We start from the raw sequence: 16163 nt of genomic DNA, 5'->3' as shown, positions 1-16163 counted from the left end.
AACTGCCCCAGCAAACTTCTAGCTGCCAACTGATTGGCTCCTCTGTGGTGATGCTCATTGGGTTGTTTCCCAGCCCTTTCAGACCAAGGAGCTGCTCATTGGGGGACATTTTTTTTGGCTCTGCCCACACGACCCAGCCAATCTGCCTGAAGAGCAGGAGGAGTGGGGGAGGTTGAGAGGCTAGTGGGAAGCCGGTGGTGGCAGTTGGGCTCTGAAGGTTTTTCTGAAGAGCTGTGTGGTTTGGCGTGTGTTCTAAAAATAAAGTTGGTTTCTGTTGACAAGTGGCTCCTGAATTGTGCCCAGCCAGACTGCGGCAGAGTCCTTTTTATTTTATTTTGAGACAGGGTCTCAAAGTTGCTGAGGCTGACCTCAAACTTGCAATCCTTCTGCCTCAGTCTCTTGATACACTTGGTCCAAGTCTGGCTATGAGGTAACCTTATATACATATATTGATATGAAAAGAGTTTCACAGTATATTAAGAAAAAAAGTAAGAGATAGAATGGTATTAAAATTTTAACTGATATTTGGAGAAATATATACACACACATAATTTGCATTTTTATGCTTAGGAAAAAAGTTTGTACTCCAAACTTAATACTTATTGTCATGATGGTTTAGATGAACTGAAACAAAAATCAGAAGATTCAATAAAGGTCTTGTTAAGGTTAGGAAAAAATATCTTTTTTTGAAAAGATGTAATTTATTTGACAATAATCAAGAGACACTATACATCTGGTAGGAAATAGAAAAATCTGGTTTTAACTTGGTAATAGGTATGGAGGAATAATTCTTTGGATCTTTTAGAACTAATATTTCTTTTGGTTGGAAACATTGCTTTTTTTGTTTTAATTTTTTTCTGTCAGAAAGCTTTATGGCTATACAAAGATTTTTGAATTCTGGAGAGATGGGAACACTAGACCTCAGCTCATGAAGTTACTTTTTTTTTTTTGTGGGACTGGGGGTTCAACCAGGGGCACTGAGCTGCATCCTCAGGCTTTTTTATTTTCTGCCTTGAAACAGGATCTTACAAAGTTACCTAAACTGGTTTCTGACTTTCAATCCTCCTGCTTTAGTCTTCCTAGTAACTGGGATTACAGGTAGAACCATTGTGCTCGGCTTGGAGTTCTTTCTGTAAGAATCTATGGTATTAGAATTTTAAGGCACCCAAGTCTCTCTTTGTCAACCTCCTAATTTTTTTCCACCTCCTATTTTTTTTTAGAGATAAAAAGAAAGTTTTATCTAGTTTTCCAAGGAATACATGCTTTCCTCTCATACATAAGACTCCACTGAAGAGGAAAAACCAAGTTATGTAATAATTCTCACACCATTTAAAGACAATGGAAAAAATAAAAGCAGAAAAACAAAACAAAACAACAAAAAACAACTGTAAGTCATTCTACAGGAGTCTATATTAAAAAATTAAATATCACCAATTAAAATTGAATAGTAAATTAAAAGTGATACAGTGAAGAATAAAGAAACTTTTCCATAAGAAAAACAAACTATGCAAAAGTGGATAAATATATTCACGTGCAAGTTCCAGAAAACAAATGTACTTGGAATGATAATCACATGGAAGATACTTGAATTCATTATAACCATGAAAATAAAAACTAATTACAATATAATAATATTCATGCCTGTCATATTGAGGACAATAAAACATTTTTTAGATAACCAAGAATTTATGAGAATGGAGGAAAGATCTGTTATACATTGCTGTGGGGGTGTGAACTGCTAAAATTATTATTCTTAAAAATTTTTTTTTGTAGTTGTGTATGGATAGCATACCTTTATTTTATTTGTTTATTTTATGCAGTGCTAAGAATGGAACCCAGTGCCTCACACATGCTAGGCAAGCGCTCTGCCGCTGAGTTACATACAGCCCCAGCCCAATTTTTGAGAACAATTTAAGATATCCGGTAAAGGTACTCGGATTCTAAAATCAAGAAATCGTTACATTTGACAATTTCTGGCATATGCCAGAAATTCTCTAGAATACGTGTACATCAATGTTCTCATTTTACAAACACAGTAAACAAAGCCTAGCTTTTTCACTCTTAAATGAATTAATATGCAAACCATTTAGAATAGTGCCTGATATAAATTGAGCACTATATAATACATAGTTATCTATCTATCTATCATCATCATCATCAACTGTAGGTGAAATTCTATAAACCTGTCAATATTATCCATATAGACAAACAACATATTTAAAGTGTTTTAACAACTGAATTAAAAATGCTCAAAGCTTTGACCAGACCACAGAGCTTTCAGGACGTTCTCTCCTCGTCCACCTACAGTCGCAGGCGCGCACCGTTTCCCCAGTAACAGCGTTGCCTTCTGCAAAACTGAGGACCATGCTCCCTGGCGCCCCTGCTGAAGGCAAAGGAGAAGGGAGGGAGGACCCCAAAATCCACTGAAGGCTGGGAGCAAGTACACCTGGAAATTTGCTTTCTCAGGTGCGGGCACCCGAAGCAAAGGCTGCTCCCTAGGGGATGTCCCAGAAAGAAAGAAGGAAGGACAGAGGTGCCCCGAGGACAGGAGCTACTCCAGGCGGGAGAGGTGGCTCTGCTAATTTTTGGTAGCTTGAAGCTGCTAAGATGCACTCTTTGAGTTCCAAATGGGAAGTACTCGCGCCAGGATTCTCGTGTCAAAGCTTTCACCTGCACGGTCGCTTCTCTGTGGAGCTTTTAAACCACCTTCGGGACGGGGTGGGAGGGGTATCCTTAAGGTCTAGCCTATAGATTGCGTGGGGCGTGTGTGACAGCAGGCAGCTCTGACTAGAGGGAGAGGCACCAAAAGGAAAAGTAATCGTGATGGGTTTAGGAAAGTTGATCTGGTGTTTCAGGAGAAATCTGAAAGCTATTGGTTTACGGCAGAAATCAAGCAAAGAGCCGTGCAGACTGGGGGATCTCCGTCTCCATTAAAACACCTACTTAAGGGCCACAAGTCAAGTCTTCTGCAAGCCCAAGGCCAGCCTGAGCCGAAACCCGGGTCCCAACCTCTCGGCTACCTCCAAAATCCGGAGAAGGAAAATCCAGGCAGGCCCGGAGCGGCCCGCGGTGGGTTCTGGCCAGCTCTTACTCTGGGCATGCGCAGGGGGTGGACCGCCCGGTGGCTCCGGGAGCCGTGACGAGCCCGGAAGCGCCTGCGCGCGCCCCTCCGCACGAGAACTAGTTTTGTTCCGTGTCCTCGGGACTGGAGCCCTTCGGAGAGAACCCCCGGCAGGACTAACCCGACGCCCGCCAGCACCGCGGCAATGTCCAGCAACAGTTTTGCGTACACTGAGCAGTCCGGAGGTGGGGAAACGGCGGAGCTGGGTCAGGAGGCGACCTCAACCATTTCCCCCTCCGGCGCCTTCGGCCTCTTTAGCAGCGATTTGAAGAAGTGAGGAGAAAGGTTGGGGTACAGGGGCAGGGTGGAGGAACCCAGCGCCCTGGAGGAGCGGGTACCTGGCTCTGGTTACCTGGAGAGGGCCGGGGTCTCCCGGAGACCAGGTCGGGAATGTTTCCTGTTGGTGGGTGGGCTTGGGTTTGGGGTGGTGGGAGATGTTGGGGCAATTGGGGTGCGTGGGTGTGGGCGTGTCCGCTAGTTTTCAAACTTCAGTGAAACAAACAAACAAACAAACAAAAAAACAAAACCCACCAGTTGATGAGTGTGGATCACACCCCCAGAACCGCTGAGTTGGTTTCCGCAGGGTCATGGAAGTCTGAATTTTGAACTTGTACTTAATTTAATGTCTGTAGGATCTGACATCGAAAAAGTCGCTTATTTAGGATGAAGAGAGCGGAGGACTGAGAGAGGGAGTGGGAGTATTGCTTATGAGAAAGTATTCCGTGACCGTGGAATGTCAGGGGCAAAGAGGTGATTTTAAGCTCTTTTATCAGTGTGCAAACTGATTAAGGCCACCACTATCTTTTGCACCACAGATGAAAAAACTCTATTCCAAAACAAAATAAGATTGTGAGTAGAGGATGTTTAAGAAGACTGTTATAGTGAACACATCCTAAAATTAAAAAAAATGTGAATTTACGAACACTAAACAATGTACACTTGGTTCTGTAAAAACCTAACTAAGTTCATTTTAAGTAGGACCCAGGAGTGAACCTCCCCTCCCCTAAATTTGTTTAGATCTTTTTGTAATTTCTTATACATTTTTTTCTTATTTTTAATCTCTCAGTACTAAACAATATGGTCACATAGTAGGTTGTCACTGGAATGCTAAATGAAGGTAAAGCAGCTGTGTTGGTAGCTTTGAAGGCGTCAGAAGGGTATGATTAAAATTTAACTTAAATTTTAACTAAAGATTAGATACAGGGGCTGGGGATATAGCTCAGTTGGTAGAGTGCTTGCCTTGCATGCACAAGGCCCTGGGTTTAATCCCCAGGGTTTAATCCCCAGCATCACACACACACACACACAAAAAAAAAAAAAAAAAAAAAAAAAAAGAAAAGAAAAGGTACTCTGGGAAGTGTTGGCAGTTGAAATTGGGATTAAATTTTGACTGCATTAAGATGGCTGAAATCTTATTATATAAAGTATATAAAATTCAGTCTTTTTTTTTAGTTTTTCATTATTCTCAGGCTAGAAAAGTTTAAAAGTAATATAACTCATTTCATTTTTCATTCTGTGCAGTTAGATGTTTAGCAATTAATATAACAAGGAGCTTATTGTAAGTGTACATTTCTACTAACAAAATGTTTCAACTGCTAAATTAACCTGTCAATCCGCATTGGTCTATTTTGCATGTGATTTGCTTATAATTAGTTTAGTTTTATGGTTTGTCAACATCTCAGAAGTTTTTCTTTTAGATTTTGTCAGATTTGGGCCTGATTTGAAAAGAATGCATGGCTTTGACCAGTGCTGATGAGATTGGATTTGAAATAAAAAGAGCTGACATTGAGTGTTTGTTGTACACACCTCTGAACATTTATTATCATAGTCAATCTTCTTTTTTTCTTTTGTGGTGCTGGAGATTGAACCCAGGGACTCGCAAATGCATGTGTTCTGCAACTGAACTACATCCCAGATCTTCAGTCTTTTTAACAACCTTGTGGGCAGTTACCAGATACTTCTCTGATTCTACTTTACAAATGAGGAAGTTGGAGCACAATGGTTAATTTGTCCAAGATCACAGAGTTCCCTGAATTTGAACCCAGACATTCTAATCTAAGCCGGTTCTCTCAAGTGCTTGGATATGCTAACTACATGAACTTTATGGTGCTTTTATTAGGGAATGCAAATTTACTGATGGTGGAATGTGATGGATATTACTAGCCAAAGTACATGTATGAAGACATGAACTGGTGTGAATATACTTTGTATACAACCAGAAATATGCTCTATATGTATAATATGAATTGTAATGCATTCCACTGTCATATCAATAAAAAAATTAATAAAAAGTTTAAAATTTACAATAGCTGTATAACCTTAATCTTCCAGGAATTAGAAACATTTTGGCCATTGAGCTGCAATCTAATGGAGTTATACAAGAAACAAGGAGACTCCTGTTCTGGAAGTGATCACTTTGTCTCTCTTGAACTTACATAATCCTCATTTATAAAATTAATGATACTACTTCTCATTCAAAAATCAAATGACAAAATTTATGTAAGCAAAACTGTGTTATGTGCTCTAGTTTTTAATGTATTACTTTGAAGTAGTTTCAAGTTTTTAAAAAAGTTGCAATTATAGTATAGAAAACTACTCTTCATGGAAAGTCAACAAATTTTAAAAATTTGCTATACTTCTGTTTCTCTCTTCCTTCCTCTCTTTTTCCCTGCACATGCACACAAACACATACATTCTTATTTTCTTCTGAATCATTGCAGAATTGTAGTTCATGTTGCTTTACCCTTAGAACTTTACAGTGCGTATTTTTTTAAGAATAAGAATATTCTCACATACCCTTGGCACTAATATATTCAGGAAATTTAACATCAGTACAAACTATAATATGTAATCCAGTTTTGTCATTTGTTCCAACAAAGTCTTTATTTTTTTTTGTATTTTTTTTCCTTTAGTATAGAATCCAGTCCAAAATTATATCTCATTAGTTGTAAAGATCTTAATCTCCCTTAGTATGGACTATTTCCTTAGCCTTTCTTTGCCTCTCATGATCTTGATATGTTAAAGAATACAAGCTATTATTTTATAGCATGTGAGTCAATTTGGGTTTGCTGGTGCTTCCCACATTTAGATTTAAGTTGTATGCCTCTAGTTGAAATTCTACCACAGGTGGTTTCAAACTATTGTAGCTGGAGACACAGGACTCCTATCTTCCTGCTGTTAATTTTCCCAGTCAAGGACACATCCATTTTTTCTACAGTATCATTACTAGTTTTTCCCCAAGTTTCTTTGTGGGAAGATATTTTGAGACCATACAGATATCTTGCTTCTTATTAAATTCTTCACTGCTGTGTTCAGCTACCATTGATGAATCTCTTGAACAAGTCTTTTCCACAGTGGCTGTAAAATGTAGATGTTCCCACTCCAGAACTCCCTCTATTGTTGTGCTCTTTGGCTTAATTGTTCTTTCACTAACTATTTCAACAATGCCTGGTCACTTCCTAGTCACAGTATTAATGATTTTGTGTGTGTGTGTGTGTGTGTGTGTGTGTTGGGTGGGTGGGTACCTAGAATTAAACCCGGGGTGCTTAACCACTGAGCCACATCCACAGCTCTTTTTAAAATTTTTCATTTTCAGATAGGGACTTGCCAAGTTGCTTAGGGCCTTGCTGAGTTGCTGAGGCTGGCTTTGAACTTGCATTCCTCCTGCCTTAGCCTCCCGAGATGCTTGGGATTACAGGCATGTGCTACTACATCTGGCTAATTTATTTTCTGAATATAATTTTATTTACCAGTGTTATTTATCTTTTCTACCTTTAAAAAAAACTAGAATTAGGAGAATTAGAAGATTTTATGAAAACAGATCTCATACATCATTTATTGGTTAATTAACTCCATGTATTAGATTATTGGCTTACTTCCTCATTTTAAATGTGTTAGTTTATTGGCTTGAGATTTTATAATTTCTTCAATTTAAATGTGATGAACTAACTTTTCATATTCCTTTCTTTTTAGAATGTTCTAAACTTTTATTTCTTTTAGTTTTTCCCAAGTTATTTTCCTTCTCTATCATAAAAGAAGAACCTCTTTTATCTTAACCCATTTGGGAGTATGTGTATAATTTAAAAAGATAGTTTTAATTTTTTCTGAATTAAACATTTAATTAGGAAATAATTTCTGGAAAGAAACAGATGAGTCTAATCAGTTTTCTTAGCAATAATATTACTGAATTTCTCTTTTTAACTCATTTAAAAAATTTTTTTTTAGTTATAAATGGACATAATACCTTTATTTTATTTATTTAGTTTTATGTGGTGCTGAGGATTGAACCCAGTGCCTCATATGTGCCAGGAACTGAGCCACAACTGTAGCCCTATTTAACTCATTTTAAAAGTTTAAGGCATTATTTAATTTTTTTGATAAACATGTAATAATTGTAAATACATATGGGATATAGTATGACGTTTCAAAACATGTACTGATCAGGTCATTTAATTACCATTTCCATCTCCTTATCATTTTTTTTATGTTTGAGTCATCAAGCTTCTCTCTTCTAGTTCTTTATAAAGTATATAATAGTTTATTGTGAACTATAATCAGCTCACCATGCTGGGGAACACTAAGAACTTAACTCCCTCTTACCTGTGTTTTGGTAATCATTATCCAGCTTTCCTCTGCCTGCTCAATTCAACAAGAAGACACAATGATTATAAATATGTAATGCACCTAATGCCAGTGTGTCCAATTTTGTAATCTTGTGATAAATATTTTTTTTCCAAAAATATTTTTAGTTGTAGATGGACATAATACCTTTATTTTATTTATTTATTTTTATGTGGTGCTGAGGATCAAACCTAATGCCTCACACATGTGAGGCAAGTGCTCTACCACTGAGCCATAAGCCCAGCCCTTGTGATAAATGTTTTGAGAATATCTTGTTGTAGTAGAGTATTGGACCTAGGATCAGAAGATCTAGATTTAAGGTAATGTTTTCCACTTATAGTAATGTTTCCTTGTTCAGTTTGCTTAATTTCCTCAGTCTGTTTTTTTTTTTTTTTTAATTTCTAGAAAGGGTCTGATAATACTTGCCTACTTGGAGAGGATTTCTAAACTAGAATATTTTTAACTATATGGGAAAGTTGAGGAAATTTCACTGAGGGGGTAATATTTTAGATACTAAAGCTAAGAAGACTTTTCCACATGGAGGAAAATGATGTTGAAACTAGGAGAGTTGCAAAAGAAAGTGCAAGTTCAAATGAAATAGAGATTTAGAGCTTGATATTTAGGATAGCAGGTAAGAATTAAAGCATGGGAATGGATTCACTCACCAGGGAGAACTTGCTAGAAGATAAAATAGTCTAGATAAAACCCATGTAACTTGAATGGAAGAACTAGGAAAGAGCCAGTGCTCAGAGGGTTAGGAAGTCAAAAGAAGGCATTGAAAAAGATAAAAAAGTAAAAAAGGAGAAGCTAACAGGAAATTTAGGAGGAAATGATCAGTTGTGTTAGGAATTGTAAAAAATGAAGGTAAATAGAATGAAGGCTAAAAGAGGCTCTTGGGTCTAACAATAAAAAGATTAGCAAACAGTTACTTAGCAATGCAGTGCTTCTGAAACACCTTATAAAGTAGCATTTTTATTCCATGCTGAAATTGGAGTGGAGTTTTCATTTGTTTTGATATACATATCTGGTTTAGACACAAAGAGCTGTATGTTTTCCTGTAGTAGATACATTATATCAGTCTAACATTTTTTAAAAACTTTATTTATTTATTTATTTTTATGCAGTGCTGAGAATCGAACCCAGGGTCTTGTATGTGGGAGGCAAGCACTCTACCACTGAGCCATAACCCCAGTCCCCAGTCTAACATTTTTAAACCGAAATTTAATTTATTATCAACTTTACAATATCAGCCTTGAAAATTCCTTTATTACCATTAGCCTTTAGTTTCTCAGTGGAGTCCAGTAGAAGGATTACATGTGTGTGTCGTTTGTATACAATTATAGCAACTCTACTACTTTATCTTTCAAGAAGGCATACAGGGGGCTGGGGTTATAGCTCAATGGCAGAGTGCTTGCCTACCATGTGTGAGGAACTAGGTTCAATCCTAAGCACCACATAAAAATAAATAAAATAAAGGTGTTATGTTCATCTACAACTAAAAAAAAAGATTAAATAAGAAAGAAGGCATATAGAAATGCAGCTAACTGACATTAACCCATTTAGAGGATGTTCTTTGAATATTCTTTATTCACAATAAAGATAAAATAATTTCAGGTGTCAGTACTTATAGTAATGCATTATTTTTGACATACTTCAAAGAGTCATTGTGTCTCATGATGAGGTTCTAAACTTTTTTTTGTGTGATTGCCCCCCCATTTTTAATTGATGTTTAATTTTAATTAGGACCCATATTGCTATTTTCTCATTTAACATTTCTTTGTTGTTTCAAGTTGTTCAGTTTTTTTTTAACTTAGTATTTTTCATTGATGCCTTCACCTCATTGAGTTATTCTGTTTTTTTAAGGTTATCTAGTTAATGAAAATTTGCTGAATATTCATGTAGAGAAATATCTCTTTCACACATTATCTTTATATTAAATGGTATAATTTATATGAAGGTGACTAGGAAAGTATTTGGTTCATAATTTTGTTTAACCAATATTTTTAGGTCCTCTGACTTCATTCCTTGTTTGTATTCCAGCACATTAACTGTCTAGGCCAGTGTTGTTAAAAATTGAAGGCTGGGGTTATAGTTCAGGGGAAGAGCTTGTGTTTAGCATGCACAAGGCCCTGGTTTTAATCCCCAGCATCTCCAAAAGTTAACAAACAAATAACAACAAAAAACGAAACAAGACTGATTCAATGGCAGTAAACCTGTTTGGTACAGAAGGAAAACCTAGTTTGGTATTCCTGTTGTATGATGATATACTACCATCCTGCAGCTAATTGGTCCAGAAGTTATAAGCATGCTATGAAAAAGCACAGGTGAATGAGTTCCTTTTTCTTGTGCTCAGCTATCCAGGGTTGAAGGTATGAAAATACACGCCACCATTGATTTCTGAAGATACTGTTGTATGTATGATCATCTAAATTTCAAAGATTTAAATCCCTTGAGTTCTAATAACTCCAGTTTTGGTAACTGGTCTGCTTATTAATTGTTTAGCTCTTTGAAGTTTATGTTTACTAGATCTAGGTCTACACATCCTGTTTGCTCGCTGTATGTTTAACTTGGATCCTACCTTTTAATCTACAGAGGTGTCATTGTATATTAAGCAATTTAATGTTTTCTTGATCTTTTACTAAGTAAATGTCAACATTTGTTCCAAGAAAGCTGCTAACAAAAGAAAAAACGGTATACTGGTATCCATAGTGCATTCTTAAGTAGATGATTTAGGATTGTCATTTCAGTCCTAATTCCATTTATAAGACTATTCAATCCTTGAAATAAACATCACATTAAATAAGATTTTACTATTTATTTGATGAAGTATGCCTATAAGCAGAGTTCTGTTTTTCAGAATGTTTCATTTTATTTTGCTTTGCTTGCATTTCCTCTTTGAGGAAAGTCAGTTCTTACTTTACATTTTGTTTAAATATTCAGCCAAGAAAATATTCATCCATTGATGTATGATATTTTTAAGATGACTGAAATTTCTGGAAATTTGAAATGCTTAAGTTTCCATCCTTGCAATTAAATTACAAGATGTGAAATACTATGTTATTTTTAAAAATTTAAAATTTGGAGCAACATTACTAGAGTTGGTGATTAAAGCAAAAAAGCAGACAGATGGTTTGTTGAAATGTTCTTTTTTACTGCAGTAAAGTTGCAAACTCTCATAGGATGACAAATGTATTATAGTGAAATAATTTGACAGTATTACACTTGTGTATATAAATGAACTACTGATAAAAACAAATTGCCTGCAGTCCAAATTCAAAATTTAAAGTAAAGACACCAAAGTAGAATAATCAGGAAGGAAATAATTTTCCTGTATTTCATATTATGAATAATGTTGGTTGTGTATTTAGGGAAGACTTTAGCATATCAGATGGAAAGAGTTTATAGATCTATAAAAAGGAACAATTTATAGTCAGTGTCTGTTCATTTATGGGCTGATTATTTGTATAACTGATAATATCCAATGCCCTAATTGAAGGCTAGTGTCTAATCCTTCAGTCGAGTGAGCTGGCTTGGCAGCTGGACAAGAAACTGAGAATATGGCTGGTTCCACAATCATGGCTTGGCAGAACTATATATGCATCACCTAGCTTTCTTTTTTAATGGCCTTTCTCCATGTTTCTTAAAACCTAGATTAAGAATATGGTCATGAAGGATGGGGAGGAAATTAGAATATGAGGGCAGAGAGGTCAGGAGCAGGGAGGAAGGTGGGGGCCAGATTATGTATGGCCTTGTAAGGATTTTTTATTTTGCTCTGAGAAATGAAGCTGTTGGAGAGTTTTAAGCAGAATGGGCATTTAAAATGTGATCAGTAACTATTAATTGCCAATTGTATGCCATATATATTTCAGAAACTTTAAATATTATACAAGTAATTAATTCAACAAATAGAAATGCCTTCTACATGGTAGGCACTGCCTCTTCCCCATCCCCTGTCCTTCCTCCCAATACTGGGGATTGAACCCAGGATCATATGGATGTTAGGCAAGCATTCTACCAGTGAACCATTCGTCAGCCCTTTTCATTTTATTTTAAGAGATGGTTTGGCCAAGTTGCCCAGGCTGGTCTGGAACATGCGATTCTTCTACCTCAGCCTCCTGAGTAGCTGGGATTGTAGGCATGCACCACTGTGCCAGGTGTAGGCACTGTTCTTGATGGTGGGGACTAATTAGTGGAAAGCTGCTTTCCTGGAGTTTATTTTCTAGTATGATGAAGACAGGCAATAAATAAATCAATATATGGGCCTTCAATGATAAGAAATGCTGTGGAGAAAAATAAAATGCTAGAGATGCGGGGAAGGGGAAGTAAGATAGGCATGGTGGAGGTTGGGTTGGAGTTTGCAATAGTATAGAGAAATACCCTTGAGAGCTTGATAATGGAGATAAGGGAGTGACATGTAAATGTCTGAGGAAGAGTGTCCATTGAGGAGGAATAGCAAGTGCTTAGGCCCTGAGGCAGGAGAATTTCTGACCTGTGGGAAGACCCACAAAGACACCAGTGTGGCTGGAATAAACAAAGAGTGGAACATTGATAGAATATGAGGTCAGAGAGGTAGGGGTGGGGTGGGACCAGATTGTGTAGGCCTTATAAATCAGTGTAAGGACTTTGATTTTACCCTTAGTGAGAAGGGGTTTCATTGGAGAGTTTGAGGAGAGAAGTGATATGACCCAATTTACCTTTTAAAAGGACTACTTAGCCTCCTGAACTAGGAGTAGACTGCAGATCTGAGGCAGGGAGACCAGCAAGGAGACTGGTGCTGAAGCATAGAGAAGAGAAGACAATGGCTGGATCAGATTGATGGTACTGGATAGAAGTGGTTGAATTCTAGGTATGTATTGAAGGTAGAACTAACAAGATTTGCCGATGATTTAGATATGATATATGTTCAAGAGAATAGATATCAAGGATGGACAGTGTTCTATATAGCTGGAAGTTTGTAATTGCTATTTACTAAAATGAAGATTATACAAAGACTTTTTTTTTTTTTTAAAGAGAGAAGGGGACCAGGAGATTGGGCAGGTTAAGTTTGAAATGGTTTTAGGCATCCAAGTAGAGATTTAAATAGGCAGTAGCTTATGGGAGTGTGGAGTTTATGGGAGGAGTAAGGGTAGAGATATAAATTTGGAAGTCATTAGGTTGTAGATGGTAGTAAATACTGTGAGATGGGATGAGATACTAAGAGGGTGAATGCAGAAAGAGGAATGGTCAAGAGTATGAAGCTCTGGGGCTTTCCTGGAGTGATTGGGTCAGATGAGTGTTAGGGTAATAATGTTTAGACTGATGATACGGCCTGAACATTGTCTATCCTGCATGTTAAAAGAATGCGTATATGGCTCTTGTTGGTTAAGTGTTCTATAAATGTCAACTAGGTCATATTAGCTGATATTATTCCAGTCTTCAATATCCTCACTGGTTTTCCGTCTCATTATTCTACTGATTTTTAAGAAAACAATAATGAACTTTCCAATTATGCATTGGTCTAGCCTTCCTTTCAGTTTTAACAGGTTTGTGCTGTTGTTGTTTTATATTTGCTTCATTTCTAAGGCCATGTTGTCATGCACATTTAAGAGCATTTTTTTGAGATATGATCCTTAATGTTACGTAAGGTTCATCCTATCCTTATATTATTTTTTCAAAAGTTTACTTTCTCTGAATAGTCACTAAAGCATTTTTTTTTTTTTATGTTTTCATGGTATATATTTTTCTACCCTTACAATTTAAGCCTTTATGTTGAATTTCTTTTAGGGAACATACAGCTGTACCTTGATATTTTCATCCAATCTGAAGATCTCTTTTAATCATGAACATCAAAATTACTTCTATTTAAAGTAATTATTGACATCATTAGATTCAGGTCTTTCATTTTACTACCTGTTTTCTGTTTAGTCCCTGTCTTTTGTATTCTGCTGTTTAATCTTTACCCTTACCCTAACCCTAACCCTATTTGGTCAAATGAGATGATTATTGAGAAGTGAGTTTTAGATTTGTCAATGTGGAAGACTAGACTCCCTAACCTTGACAAGCATTTTAGGTGCAATGTGGGGCTGAAATCCTGATGAGTGGATTCAAGAGAGAAAGAAAAAAAGGAATTGTAGTTGGTATGTGTTCTAGTATAGTGAGCAAAGAAATCGAGCTGTACCCGGAGCTGTACCTGGAAGTCAAATGATTTTTTTTCAGATGGGAGAAATTGATATAGAGGAAGAAAAATTAATGATGCAATAAAGAGAGAAGGAGAATCACTAGAATAATATCCTCTTTCCTTATAGAATATTTAGCAAATACAGATTAGCCATAAAATAACCAGCCATCTCTCTGAGAGGGACTCCGTTAAAATGATACAGATCTTTTCATCTTTTTTTTTCCATGTATAATCATAAATAATGATGGTGATGTGTTTTGAGAAATGTACTTGTGCAAATATCATAGGGTGTACTTAAACTAAGATGCTATGACATCACTGGGCAATATAACCTTTTTTTAAATTAAAAAAAGTTTTTTTTTTTTTTTTAGTTGTAGATAGACACAAAACCTTTATTTTATTTATTTTTATGTGGTGCCAGGGATTGAACCCAGTGCCTCATACATGCTAGGCAAGCGCTCTACTGCTGAGCCATAACCCCGGCCCTGTGATATAATTTTATGGATGGATCCCTATCATACAGGGTCCATCATCATTGACTAAAATGTCATGCATTACACAGTACATGACTGTATCTATACAGTATCTATAATTTTTTTTAAAAGCAAAGTTATTTTTGTAGTGTAATATGACATTGTAATTTGGTCTTTTCACTTACTAACATATATGGCACCTGTTCATTTCTTAAAGTGGTAGTCCTTTTAGGAAAAATTATAATTAAGCTACTATCTTGGGAGAAACACTAAACTATGAGGAAAGTTAAACAGTAGTGGTATTCAAATGAGGTTTTAGCTAAAGGTTTTAAATAATGTATATAATGAACCTTATTAATTATTAACTACATAAACAAAGAGAATACAAAAAAGAATGAATACTACTGATGTTAGATGGTAACTAATGAGGACTTTCCACATGTACCCATCTGCACCTGGCAGAGGGAATAACATGTACAAACGTTTGGAGCTGTCCTATTTCTGTACAGTAGCCAGTAGCCAAATGTAACTATTGAAATTAAATTTAATTAAAATAAAAATTCAGTTTCTCAGACTAGCTACATTTCATGGGTTTATTGTAACTAGCAGTTACTATATTGGATGGCATAGATAAATAATCTTTCCATTAATGGAACATTCTGTTGGACATTGCTGATTATAGGGAAGGATTTAGGGCCTATTTGGAGAACAGGAAAAAGTTCAGAGCAGTTAGAAGAAGTGAGGGACTGGTAAAAGATGGCTAAGAGTAATCAGCATCTGTATTGTGAATGGCCTTGTATACTATGCTAAGAAATTTGTACTTTGTCATGAAGGTTTGCAGAGTAAGGAGCTACCTAAGGATTTCAAGTGTGCAGCACCATAGTAATGTTTATGTTTTAGAAAGATTTTTCTGGCTGTATCTAGGTTTTTGAGTTGGACAACAATTTTGAATTAAATTTAAATTTAAAATTTAAAAATTGGACAAAATTGAAGTATGAGGTGATACTATTCTGTGATATTGAAAATATAAGGTATAGCAAGTTTAGTGTGAGCAAGGAAAATATTGTGTTCTGTTTTGGATTTTTTAATTGAATTGATGGTTTGGCATCCCTAAAGCAGTCAGATTGATAGATGTGGTACTTAGGAGAGATACCTGTGCTGGTGGTGCAGATTTGCGAGTCATCATTTGATAGATGACATTGGAATTCATTGAACGAAGAGTATGTGGTTTGTGAGGAGAAGGCCATTGAAAAATCTTAGTGAAGTCAACATTGAGGGGAGTGAGAGAATTGGAGTTCTCTTAGATGACTGAGAAGAGAGTACAGTTTGGGGAAACCATTAAAGTTAATTACACAATTTTTGCATTATATTTAAGATTTGGTAAAGGGCCCGACCTGTTTCTTATATCTGTAGGAGGACAATGGTAGATAAGTAAAGGTATATCGTGGTTTGTTGAAGCAGTATGTCATGATGGTTAGGGACACTTAGTCTGGAGCTCTCTTCCTGCATGTGAAAACTTGTCACAGATTTATTAATAGCACACGGACAGCCTACTTTGCCACTATAGGCCCTTGGTTTCCATATCTGTAAATTGAGGATGAGGATGATAATAGTACCCACACTTACTGAATAATGGTGAGGATTAAAAGATTTAACGCGTGTAAACAGTTAATAGTGTCTGATACTTAACAGAATCATTATTATTACCATTGTAAAACTATTAAGGCCAATTGAAGTCTTTTAAAATTTCTTTTACTTTTAGTACAATATATTTTCAGCAATTATGATTTTA

General features: G+C 36.2%; 1 protein-coding gene and 1 non-coding gene across 6 annotated transcripts in view; both read left to right on the top strand.

The window, feature by feature from the left end:
* The first annotated feature begins 3124 nt into the window (after window positions 1–3124).
* The window catches only part of Ap3b1 (adaptor related protein complex 3 subunit beta 1), a 244997-nt gene continuing 231958 nt past the window's right edge, over window positions 3125–16163 (top strand). For 2 of the 5 annotated variants that reach the window (XM_046427561.2, XM_058574270.1), the window contains exon 1: window positions 3126–3394. In XM_046427561.2, the coding sequence (XP_046283517.1) occupies window positions 3267–3394 (128 nt within the window). In that variant the 5' untranslated portion in view covers window positions 3126–3266. Of the gene's footprint in view, window positions 3395–16163 lie in introns of all 5 variants that reach the window. The other 3 variants (XM_058574273.1, XM_058574276.1, XM_058574281.1) reach the window with 3 other exon arrangements.
* On the top strand, window positions 4327–4410 carry Trnaa-ugc (transfer RNA alanine (anticodon UGC)). The gene has a single exon. It is a non-coding gene; the product is annotated as a tRNA-Ala (tRNA).

The sequence above is a fragment of the Marmota monax genome, unplaced genomic scaffold (assembly GCF_021218885.2).
Source record: "Marmota monax isolate L192 unplaced genomic scaffold, Marmota_monax_Labrador192_F-V1.1 WCK01_AAM20220418_F8-fsc00018, whole genome shotgun sequence".
NCBI lineage: Eukaryota > Metazoa > Chordata > Mammalia > Rodentia > Sciuridae > Marmota > Marmota monax.
Note: the sequence above shows the minus strand (reverse complement) of the source record. Positions and strands in the feature narration are given on the sequence as shown.